The sequence below is a fragment of the Fundulus heteroclitus genome, unplaced genomic scaffold, assembly GCF_011125445.2.
Source record: "Fundulus heteroclitus isolate FHET01 unplaced genomic scaffold, MU-UCD_Fhet_4.1 scaffold_41, whole genome shotgun sequence".
Lineage (NCBI taxonomy): Eukaryota > Metazoa > Chordata > Actinopteri > Cyprinodontiformes > Fundulidae > Fundulus > Fundulus heteroclitus.
The window spans coordinates 457,259-469,726 of NW_023396824.1; the positions used below are offsets into that span (position 1 = coordinate 457,259).

The 12,468-nt window shown below is 44.1% G+C and overlaps 2 protein-coding genes across 2 annotated transcripts in view; one reads left to right on the forward strand and one right to left on the reverse strand.

Annotated features, from left to right (window-relative positions):
• Positions 1-6,107, forward strand: part of LOC118560256 (NLR family CARD domain-containing protein 3-like) — an 88,037-nt gene extending 81,930 nt beyond the window's left edge. Inside the window, exons 6-7 of the mRNA XM_036131169.1 lie at positions 5,280-5,465; positions 6,090-6,107. Of these exons, the coding sequence (XP_035987062.1) occupies positions 5,280-5,465; positions 6,090-6,093 (190 nt within the window). The 3' untranslated portion in view covers positions 6,094-6,107. The remainder of the gene's footprint in view (positions 1-5,279; positions 5,466-6,089) is intronic.
• The window catches only part of LOC118560255 (protein NLRC3-like), a 943,592-nt gene that overhangs the window by 305,369 nt on the left and 625,755 nt on the right, over positions 1-12,468 (reverse strand). The gene's annotated exons all lie outside the window — the stretch shown is intronic.

Consider the following 12,468-nt stretch of genomic DNA (forward strand, 5'->3'; position numbering starts at 1 on the left):
CATTTCCCACAGGTGGGTGGGGCTGTATAGGCCGGGGTCGTGTCTGGGCATCCTGGCAGGTCCTCATTGAGTCAGAGGCCCAATAGGAAAGCATGTGAAATCCAAAAAGGGCCAGAAAATTAACACATGCCTGATAATCGCTGGAATGTTTGAAAATATTAAGAGGAAGTGACTGTGAGAATTTCAGATTCCTACATTAATTAGAGCCACTGCAGTGGGTGTCGAAAGTTGCCATGCAATGTCAATGGAGCCTGTCCCTGACCTGTAGTAACCTCTGGCCAGCATAGCTCCATTGTCATAGAAACTCACTTACGTCTCTGCTGCAGGCGTGCAGAGACTTTGGGTCAGAGATCGTCTCATTGGAATAGAATGGAACACTTTGCCTCGAACAACGCTCGATTTCTCGGGAACCGTAAATGGTAGAAACGTAATTTTTTCTGCGTTTATTTCATAACGGATAGGGGAATAACACAAACTATCGTTTTTTTTTCTGGAAATGTTTTAATAAAGGCACAAAAAATTATGATATAGAGGGGATTTTTTTATGAAAATGCTAAAATCGTTTAAAAAAGGTCCCGAACATCTCACTGTAGCTGAAAAAGTATAAGCGATATCAAAATAATTCTTTCACCATGAGTATCAGCAGGCTTTTGAGGACTACAGTGCTCATTTTTATGTTTGTACAAAAATCGGTGTAGGCACAGTGACGATGTAAATAAGTGGTTCATGTCGAAAAATGCAGGTTCAAAGCGTTTTCAGGATTTTGCACATTCGCTGCTCCCGAACAAATTGTTTGTGCGGCAAAGCCCTAACAGTTATCCACAAAATTCCTTTTTTGTGAGTGCCAGAAGGGTCGGGACCTTCTTGTGTGAAAGTCTCATGCCTGTACATCAAATGGTTTAGAAGTAGCGGCGATGCGAAAACATGTATTGTTTGTGATTTTCAGGTGTCATTTTTCAAAACAGCTCCATAGGAAATAAATGAGGAGGGTTTTGACATTGTGTTGCTCTGAGGTGATTTGCGAAAAATCTATAAATCCTACACCAATGAGGGTTACATTTCCTGATTCCAGACAAAAATACCTACGTTTTGATGTATAATTTGTCTACGTAGAGTGAAAATTGAGCGAAGCTTTTTTGGAGGCTTTTTTTGAGGCTTTCTCTGTACCTGACGCCATTCATTTCCTGTGGAAGTGGTTTTTCGCTAATTGCGTTGCCATGGTAACTCGAAACCCCAATAAAAGTAATAGCACTCCATCCCCGACTGAGCCGCACGTTTTGATACCTATATTGTTGGGGTGCACGCTACGGTTTGGGCCGCATTAATTTTCGAAAGCGTTTTTAGGTGCATAGCAATAGGTGCCTCCATGCATTGGAGGCAGTGCTTTGCATTTGCTATGGCAGGGGCCTAATAATCTTAACTTTGATGCTCAGTTAAAATCTGTGGTCCAGTCCATCTTTTTCAAACTAAAACAGCTGACTAAAGATTTTAATCTATGCTTTATTTACAACTGGCTTAGATCCCTACACTGCACTTTACTCTGGGTTTAATAAACCTCTAGAGGCTTGACTGCAGCTGGTCTAAAATGCTGCTGCTCTTCTTTTAACTGCTACCAGAAAATGAGAGCACATTTCTCCAGTTTTACAGCTCTCCAGCAGGCCGGGCACAATTTGTGGCAGCAGTAGCTACTAGTGGCACTTCTGCTGCCACCTTCACTGGCATGTGTCTGCCACCAAGGGGCCAGCACCAGCTGCCACGGTTGCTGCTGTTTTTGCCTCCCTTCACCCCCTCTCGCATTTAGACATTGAGGGTTCTGGGCAGTTGCTTGGAGGGGACGCGCTGGCACCAGCTTCCTTCCGGAGGGGGGGTGGGCTGTGCCGTGCACCCTCTTCGGTGCTCCCAGCTTTAAACACACTTGAGAATAACATGCAACAACACAACATCTGAGCGGGCGTAGGGAGGATCGGGGTCTTTTGCACACCCCCGATCACGGCACGGAGTCTGGGGCCGGGAGGAAGGGTGGGCCACTGGGTCCGGGGTCTTGGTGTGGGGCTGCTGTGGGTAGCCGGGGGCTTGCCGGGTCTGGGGCTGTCGCCTCTGCTCTCCCCAGAAAGGGGTTGGGGGCAGACGTGGCTAAGGTAAGGTGGGGGAGGGAGTGGGTTTATTAGATATTCAGAGGATGAGGGGGGTTCTGGTTGGGTGGCCCGTACGGGTCATGTTGGCCCCCCCTCTTTGGGGGGCCTGATCCGGGGGGCATCTGGTTCGGGGGCAGGGCCGGGGGTCAGGCACAGGCAGTCGTATAGTCCCCATCCAACAATCCCCACTTGGGATTGTTGGATGTGAATGTTATGTGGGAATGTGTGTACAGCGTCTTTGTAAGTCTGTGTGTGGTGAGTGGGGCACTAGGGAGGGATGGTGTAAATGAGTGTGTGGGTTTTTTTCTCCACCCCCCAGGTATGGGTCCGGTCCGCTCCCTCTCCCAAGAACATCTCAAGTCTCCATTAGGTGCGGAGCCCATCCCCTCACGTCCTGCCCCCCTCCGCTTCGCTGGCAGGCGCCTTGGCGGTCCTCGGGTTTGGGGCGGGTTCCCGGGTGGGTGCCGGCCCATTCCCGGTGGCTGCTTTGCGGGGCCTGGCCCCCCAGGGGTCGGCCGGGGCCCCCGCCATGGGGGCGGGGCGCCCCTAGGGCCTCTGGCCCTCAGGGCCCATGGCCGTGACCACTTCAGCGCAGCTGGCTGCCGGCGAGCCCACGGGCTCGTTCCCGCGGCTCCTTGGGGCGTCGGCATTGCGGTGGCTGGGGGATTTCCTCTGGGTCGTCTCTCCTCTTTCCTTGGGGTGGGGTGGGGGGGTTGCAGATTTCCTGTGTTGACCCCTCTTGGGCGCCCTGCTTTGGGGGCCCTTTGGGAGTCTGGGGTTATGGGTCCCCTGACCCCTGCCTCGGTGCTTGGGGAAGGCGGGCCTTTGGTTCTCCACAACCACTTTCGAGCTATTTTCTTCTGGATAATTTACACCTAAAATAGTACACTCTCGCAAACTCCCACAGGTGCAGGGTTCCAGGTATTAAGTGTTTACTTATATACAGAAAGCCCGTAATTTATTTATTTATTTATTTATTTTCTTTCACTTTCTTTTTTCAGGTATCACTTTACACATGTCAGCTTGAATAATGATACATATGATTTAGCAATGGCATCAAGGTGTTACTCGATTGTATCTGTTTCTTTATGTCTATTGGTTGTGCAGTTCTTTTTGCATCTCTCTTTCCAGGTGATGGAGCAGACGGAGGACGTTTTATAATTCTCTCCCTATTATCTCTTCTTTCTTTCACCTCTCCTCTTTCTTTTTTTCTCTTCTTGTTTTTCCTTTACTCTCCTACTTTCCCATCGTAGTGTCCATATAATTTGAAATTCTCCCTGCAGGAATCACAATAAAGCTATTTACATGCATAAATCAAGTGGAGCACTATGGCGAAAACTGATTGCTCCACTTGTGAAAGCAAAATCTGTCGAGCTCTATTTGGCATTAAGACATCAATTCTTATTGCCACATTGTTTGACAGGACACTGGGGAAAAAATACTTCCAAAAAATCATGTTTTATTGTTTCCAATAAAAGCTTGTGCAACTATCGCCAGCCTCCTGCCACAAGGTGTCACAATGCCAGCAGTCCATCTGCCACCACCTATGGCAGGTCTTCTGGCACCTTGTGGCAACTGCAGTGCCATGCAGCTGCCACAAGGTGAATCATCAGCCATTGAAAAGACAAGCATTTTTCAAAAGGCATTTTTACAGTTTATTAGTTATTTTTTAATGTTCTAGTTTGTCTATTTGTAGTATGTTTGTAGTTAATAATGGACATTAAAATGTCACAGACCTATCATATATATTTTTACCTGTTACCATATAGACATCCTGCGAATTCCACCTAGTGCCAGTGTGTTTTTAAGTCATTTTTTTCTAAAACATCTCACAGTAATTACTCACATTGTATAATAAACCACATGTTGGTGCAGTGAGGCTTTGTCGTCCTTTCAGATAAGATAAGATAAGCTTTATTGATCTCACAGTTGAGAAATTCATCGGCTTAGTGATCAAAAGAAGGTGCCAACAGAAAGAAAAGGTGCATAATGTATAAACAGTGTATATACTGTGTATCAAAAAATAACAAATAAAAGTAGAAAGTAAAAAGTGTATCAAAAGAAATTTCAATAAAAATACAAAGGAGTAACACAGAGATTTAAGATGACATATGTACATTCAGGGTGGCTTATATACTTTCAGCACGTCATATTCATATAGTGCTATTAGTGCTTTTAGGACATATAGTTCACATCTGAAGTATACACAGTCACTTTATATTTTGGGTCTAACACTTTTTAAAAAACATAATGACACTGGACTGCTGCCATAAATGTTTTTGAACTTATGTTTTTTTTTAATTATTGCACATTAACAAGCTGCAACCAGCTATAAATGGTTGTAACAAAATCTTCTCTTGCAGCAATATATTAAGCTAAAACAGAATTTGTAGTAAATGATATAGGGGTCCCTCCACTGCAGAAAGCAGCCAGGTAGAATGTACTTCAGCTATTATACCACTGAAGAAGTAAAGTGCTAAACTAAGTCAGCCACTGGTAAACTCCTGCAGCGGAGAGCATGCTCTGAAGAAAAGCTGCTTTATTGATGCAGTTGTAGTAACACACTGTGTTCTTTTGGAAGGAACGTAACGCCGTTATCTGTTACATTAAGTCATGACTCTCTTTACTAAATGAAAACTGGAGCCTCCTGTTTTCTTTTTGATATATTACCACTAATTGTACCCAGTTTGGTCACTTCCAGTAAAAGGAAGAGGCGTCACTTGTATGTATAGTTAGAGGTGATTTGGAAGTGAGATGAAGCCAAAACAATGATAGTGTATTATCACTAGACTCACATATGTCTAGATATAATCTGGTGATAATTTACATAGAGGAGACGGTCAAATGCTACCATGGACATCCAGATAGATTTAGTCAGTTCTGTTGTTTTACTCTAGATGATCTTTCTTCATCTTTGTGGTTAAATTAAGCTTTTAACCAAAGCAGAGACACAGCAGCTCTGCAGTAGAACCAAGACCCGAAGAGACTGAAGAGATTCTCTGTGTGGGTCAAACAGGACATTGATGTGAAGAGCAGATGTTCATCTGATGATGACATCACTGTTTAGTCATCATCTTTTAGTCTGTTTATCAGTCTTTATTAGTCTGATTTAACTACAACTGATCTGATTCTTTCTCTCATCAGACTAGTGGGCTGTTGGCTCTACTGGACTGAATGTGAAGTTGTGGCCTCAGCTCTGAAGTCCAACCCCTCCCTGACTGACCTGGAAATAGATCAGATCTATGATGGATATAGAACCATTGGAGACTCTGAGATGAAGCGTCTCTGTGAGATCCTGGAGACTCCATTCTGTAAAGTAAAGAAGCTGAAGTAGGTTTTATCTTCACTGCTACTTTAAAACTAATTTTAATTCATAATTGTGTTCTGACATTTTTTCTTTACAGACAACCTGCTGTCCAAATGTTTTGCCTTGTCAATGATTTAACATTTAACACTTAAAATGTTTTGGACTGAAGAACAAAAAATAGGAAAATAAGTCAAATGATGTGAATTATTCATGGAGATGTTTTAATTATATTTGGGAAAGATTTAGATAACAAGATTATTTAGCTTTATTTTTCATTTCTTTGTCACATCTTGTGTCACATGAAACATTAATCTTTGTTCCTCCAGAGTAGTGCCAGGATCACATTCATAAACATAAACAAGTAAACTAAAAATAATAAAACAGCATTATCTAAAAAATTTATGTCTGAGGAGAACAAAGACAGAAAATGTAAACTAAATCAAAGCGAAGGCACCAGCAGGTAGCATGTTCTCCCTGTGCATGCGTGGGTTCTCTCTGGGTACTCCGGCTTCCTCCCACAGTCCTAAAACATGACTGTTAGCTTAACTGGCCTCTCTAAATCCTCCTTAGGTGTGAGTGTGTGTGTGAATGGTTGGTTGTCCTGTCTGTCTCTGTGTTGTCCTGTGATAGACTGCTTACCTGTCCAGGTGAACCCCGCCTCTCACCCACTGATAGCTGCAGATAGACACCAGCAGCCCTCAGGACCCCAGCAGGGATAAGCCTAGTGGAAAATGGTTGGATGGACGGCACCAGCAGGTTCCAGAGACGCTTCAGGACCTGGTGAGGCCTCGCTCCGGGCCGACGTCCCTCGCTGGTCTGCCGGCTGGTTGGACCACCGTGGCCAGCGTCAGGAGTTCAGGCGCTCCACGGCTCCTGGACTCTCTCTCTGCTCCTCCATCAGCGTCCTCCTCCATCAGCCTCCTCCTCCGTCAGCCTCCTCCTCCTCCATTAGCCTCCTCCATCAGCCTCCTCCTCCATCACCCTCCTCCTCCATCAGCCACCTCCTCCATCACCCTCCTCCTCCATCAGCCTCCTCCTCCATCAGCCACCTCCTCCATCAGCCTTTCACTCAGAGGACCTCTGGGGACATTGGAGACAAGGACGAAGAGTTTGTGATGACTGTGGACCCCGCAGGTGGCCTAGTATTGGAGTGGGAGTCGTGACTGTGTGAGCCGAGTTTTTTCCACTGGAGAAAAGGACTAAAGGGAGCAGAGTGTTTCTGTTAGCATTATTATTCATCTAGACCAAGGTTCCTTTTTAGTTTATTATTTGCTCTTTGAGTTAAGCCACCACTGAATTTGGTCTTCATTTTCAGAAGCAGAGAAACAGGCCTGCAGCGTAGGCTTAGCTTGGCTTTTACCGGCTTTAGCTTTAATTAATAAGCATTTAAGCAAATATTATTGACCTGGGATATCAGATTGACACCCTGAGGGTTTTTATTTTGCTGTTGTATGCAGAGAAGTGCTTGTAACTTGACTTTATCTAAAGGTCCTAAAGTACATTTATTTTATTCACCTTTTTATATTCCTAATTAAAGGGGGGGGGGGTATTGTTAACAATTTAGAACTTGTGTCAAATGGTGATTTAGTCTGTGCCTCATTATTCCATTGTTCAGTGTTTAGTGCTAAAACCTAATACCATGCAAAGATCTGTAGTCCACATTTGAACTGCAAGTTTGCTGGTTCAAATCCCACAGGCTCCTGCCCTGGGTCCCTGAGCAAGACCCTTAGAGCCAGAATGCTGTGGGGCGCCACCCAGTGGCAGCCCACTGCTCCCTGAGGGACGGGTTAAATGCAGAGGACACATTTCATTGGTTTCCAAAGATGTGGTGAAAAATGCAGATGATTATTATTTAGTCCAAAGCTCTGAGCTGCCCTCAGGTCTTCAGGAAGGCTGATCCACAGCTGAGGGCCGCAGGTGGAGAAAGTCTCCTCATGGTAGGTTCTAGTTCTCACAATGAGCCACCAGACACACAGAGACCCACTGAGAACAACTGAGCCAGGATGATGGAGAACATGTGAGCCCAGCAGCAGAACATGGGACCAATGTTCAGTGATCAGGGACTGAAGGAGCAGAACTTTAACCAGACGCCATGTTTTCTTAGAGAAAAGCCTCCATGCAGGCTGCTGCTTTAGCTTGAAGATGAATCCAGAACAATGTGAGCTGAAACTCTGTTAAATGATCCATGTTTAGAACATTGTGGCTCTGAGAACCACTGTTCTAGCAGAACCCTGAGCCAGACTAGAAGACAGCAGCATTTTAAACGGACGCCAGAGCCATCAGACTTAAATATCCAGCAGCAGCAAGTGATCATGGATGGATTTATGTTCAAGGAGAGTTTATTGTTGGCTGCTAATCTCCAAGCTCTAAATGCCCCCCCCCCCCCCCACCCTAAGCCCAGAACATCTTCATCAGCAGCCGCCACTGCTGAGAACCACACCTTGATCTGGACCTTCACACGTCATGATAACATGTTCTGGTTCTGCTGGCTTTAACTCTTTAAATCAGTTCTACTGGATCACATATCAGACATCAGTTCATCATGTTTCTGGCACTTTTACATTCAGGGACATTCATTTTCTACATCCTATTTGTTGATGTTTCAGTTTTAACCTGCATCCTGGTGGCTTCAGCTCACATCTTTGATTCTTTATTCAGATTGTATGAATGCAGGTTGTCAGAGATCAGCTGTGAACATCTGGTCTCTGCGCTGAAGTCCAACCCGTCCCATCTGACAGAACTGGACCTGAGCAGAAACGACCTGAAAGATTCTGGAGTGAAGGAACTCTGTGGTTTCCTCCAGACTCCCCTCTGCAAACTACAGACACTGAGGTCAGACTCCATGTTTTAGTTCTGATATCTGTGATGTGAAAGTTGTGTTGACACTAAACTGCAGACATCTGGCTGATATTCTACTGATCCACACTGAGGATCTTCATGGTAAAGTCTGCTTTCTTCTTCACTGCTTTGCTCTAGTTAAAGTTTCTTTCTTTTTCTAACTTCCTGACAGCATTTATTCAATAATCAGCAGAAAACATGAAACAATGAGCTGAATTTCAGTTTAGAGTTGCAGCTTTTATCCAGAACTGAGGAAGAGGAAGAGAGAAGAAATAAAATACTGATGTTTCATTTATTTGAAGGTTTTTAATCTCTTTAAACCTTCATCAGGTCAGTTTTTCTCCATTTTCTACAGGATGATGTTAAAATAATTGAATAAGTGGATGTAATTGAGCTGAAAAGCAAAGTTCAGATCTTGTATTGTAATAAATCTTTGCTGAGTTTGTTCCTGGACTTGGAGCCAGTTTTTAATGTTGTCTCTCTGTGTAACTGAGTCTGAGCCCTGATCTCAGGTCAGAAGCGGACAGCATTGGGACCCCCAGTGTGTATAAATGCTCCTCATGTGAAGCGGGTCAGATGGGATTCAAGCCAGTTTAGAAAAGTGAATTTCAGCTGCTGGAATCTGTCTGACAGGAACAAATCTATAATCCCTGATTGATGCTTCAGCACTTTTAGAAGCTCTGCAAGGATTTTACTGACTAAAACACTCAGACACAACATGTCACAGTAGCAGGTTCTGCTTCTGGGAGCTTCAGCTCCTAAAGTCAGTTTACATGAAATATTCTCCATCACATCATGTTTTTATGGCTTTGGAATCATTAAAATAGTTAATTTATCTGCATTAATCTCCATTTGTTCATAGTTGCTCCACAATTGCTGCTGACTTGTTTGTTTTCTGTGAAACTTGGATAATTTGGCTGCAGAAGCTGAGTTTGTATTGATGGAGCTGCTGGTGGAGCTGACAGAGGTGAAGAGCTGAAGTCAGCAGGGCTGTCATTTAGAAAGCTTGCTGACACTAAATGGAGCTGAAATGTGTGTACGCCACTTTCCAGCAGAAGTTAGGATCTCTAAAAATGAACTTGGGGGAAAATGTGTGGTCCTCATGCCAGCTCTGACCCAGGCGTACGCTCATTTTGGAGACGGGGAAACTGGAGACGCAGATGGTGAAGTGGTGAATTACAGCCAACCTGCATGAGGATTTCTCTCAGACGTTCACTTTCACTCCATATCAGACTTTAATCACAGATCATCTTGATCAGAAGCATTAAAACCTCAGTATTATTTATTCTGCTGCTGGTGACTCTTAAATCCATCTGGGACATTTCAGATAAATCTAAATGCCCATATGCCATCTTAAATCTTAAATCAAAGTCTGCTAACATCTTCTCTGGGTTTTCTACCTTCACATTCCTCTCTCCAATCATCACCAGGGTGACGTGTTCCACAGATTATTGTGACCAGGTGAGCAGCAATCACTTTAATTGCTGCAAACAGTCAAACACACTCGTGCGTAATGCTGCTGGCTGGATGCATTGGCACTGCTGGAAGACCGTGCAGATGGAGAATGGAGGAAACGAGCTTTCAGGGATCAAAGATTTCCTGGCCAATAATGAGGACTGGCCAATATCCTGCTTCTGACTCCCAGCATGCATTGTGCTGTTCCCCACAGGGGAAAGTGGCTCCACCTCCCTGTGAGGAGGTGAAAGGCATCTCTCCACCCCCCAGAGAGCAGAGAAGGAGGCTTTCTGCTCCCACCCAGTCAGTGCTCACCTTTTTAGGGAGGGGGGGGGGGTTATAATGGGGGGGAAACCTCTCTCCTCTGAATATGGATCTGAACCCACAGCCACAGGGGAATTTCACCACGGAGCACAGCGTGGTTTACTTTTTAAAAACTTGTTTTAACAACTTCTTAACAACTTGTTTTAATCTGGACAACATCTGAGCTTTTACCTCTGATTTACACATTTAATAAACGCCTCTCTGGGAAATTTTCCCAACGTTTCTTTGCTTTTTCTCCATGGCTGCCACGTCACCATGAATAAAAAAATGATCAGCTGACACATTTTCTACACATTAACATTCATGAGGTGCTTTGCATCGACCGTTTCTTCTTGAATCTGGGCGTGTAGAGGGCAGAACCTGAGCCAGAACCTGGTACCAAATGTATCGCTACAGCTGGGATCTAGAAAGGAAAATGGCTGCTGCTGTGCCTGAGCATGGTTTGATTCATCTGAATATTTTTACCATACTCCATTTTCTTTTTCTTGGCGTTTACTTTTAGTACGGATTCCACACAAAGTTTCTAAATGAGAGCCAGGACTGTAAAAACTGCTAAACAAGTTTTAACTATTGAAAGTTTTGATATTGTTGATTGTTGAAGAGCTGAAGTCAGCAGGTCTTTATTGAAGCAGCAGCTTGTTGTCATTAATATTAATGAGAGTTCTTTAACTGGTTCTGTTGGACTGTTAGAACCTGCATCCTGGTGGCTTCAGCTCACATCTTTTATTCTTTATTCAGCTTGAGGAACTGCAGTTTGTCAAAGATCAGCTGTGATCATCTGGTATCGGCTCTGAAGTCCAACCTGTCCCATCTGACAGAACTGGTCCTGAGTAACAACAACCTGAAGGAGTCAGATGTTCAGCAGCTGCAGGATCTTGTAAAGAGTCCAGACTACAAACTGAAAACTCTGTAAGTAGATGGTTGGAGTGAGTCCAGCTGCTGTCAGCAGAACTGTTCTGAACCCAGTTGGTACCAAAGCAAAGATCCAGTGTTTCCAGTAAAGCTGCAGCTTCTCAGTGGGAGGAGAATGGTGACAGGCTTCCTGATTGGACACAAAGACAACAATGAGCCAATCAGAGGAGCCAGCAGCTTGTTGTCTTCCTGTTGTTGTTGTGTTGATGTCTTCCAGCTGACAGCCTTCCACCATGTCTAGAGACAGTGGTCCTCATTCATCAAGCTGTGGAGCATCAGATCTGATCTCAGACTCTTTGTTCTCTCATTTCAACAGGAAACAGCTGATCAGTTTCATCTTTGTCACAGCTCTGAGATCAGTCTGACTGCAGCCTGCAGATCACTGATTTCACAGCCCATCATTACATTTAGTCACCATGTGGTCTTTCTACAGAGCACAAGCTCTGCTGAAGTCCACTCAGCACATCTGGACATGTGTCCTTCTCTCACTAGTTTCATCCAGATGTGTTCAGGGACAGCCTCCATGTTTCTTAGTCAGCTGATGTTTCAGGAACAGATGTTCATGTTCAGCTTCCAGAGGCTGAAACACTCACTGATCTCCTCTGTTGCTTCTTCTCTCTGCAGGTGGTGGAGGAGTAGGAGTAGAAGAGGAGAGAAGCTGAGCTGTCCTGATGATCCAGAGGTTGAAGCTGCAGCAGTTTGGGATCCTGATGATGACCTTATTCAATTCAATTCAATTTTATTTTATTTATATAGCGCCAAATCATGAAACATGTCATCTCAAGGCACTTTACAAAATCAAGTTCAATCATATTATACAGATTGGGTCAGATTATACAGAGAGATGTTGATCCTGTTTATCTGATCATGTCTGTCATTTAGTGTCTGATATTGTTTGGCTCTGTGGACCAATGAGGATCAAATGAAAACTAAGCTGCATTTAGTGGCTCAATGGAGTTTTGATCTGAATCTGACAAAACTGCAAAGTTGATCTTTTTTCTCTCTGCTTCATTTTCAGCCTGTAACCCAGAAATCTGAAATAAAGCTCAACTCTAAAGTTTTCAGGCTGCATGTTTGCTTCATTTTGATGCAGTTTCTGCAGGTTTTTCAGCATATTTTAGATGTTTTCTGCAAATGTTTGGGCAGCTCTGGTCCTTTTATCTGTTGCTGCAAACAGCTCAGTGAGTAAATGATGGTTTCTTCAATCAGAGGATGAAGCTTTTCTTCAGGATTTTACATCAAATCTTTTTATTTCCTTCTTTCTGAAGGTAAAATCTAAAACTGAGTAAAGATAAAGTTTGATCTGCTCCAGTTTCTCCTTTGGTGAGCATGGAAACACTTTCTGCAGCAGCTCAGAGACTTTCAGATCTTGTTTGGAGGATTTTCTCTCTTCTTCCAGCAGAACGGTTCTGGTTCTGTTGGATCTGAGGCTCATCATGCAGCTCTGCTCTGCTGAGGTCAGAACATAGATTTTAGTCCTGTTTAGGGGCCGAAGGG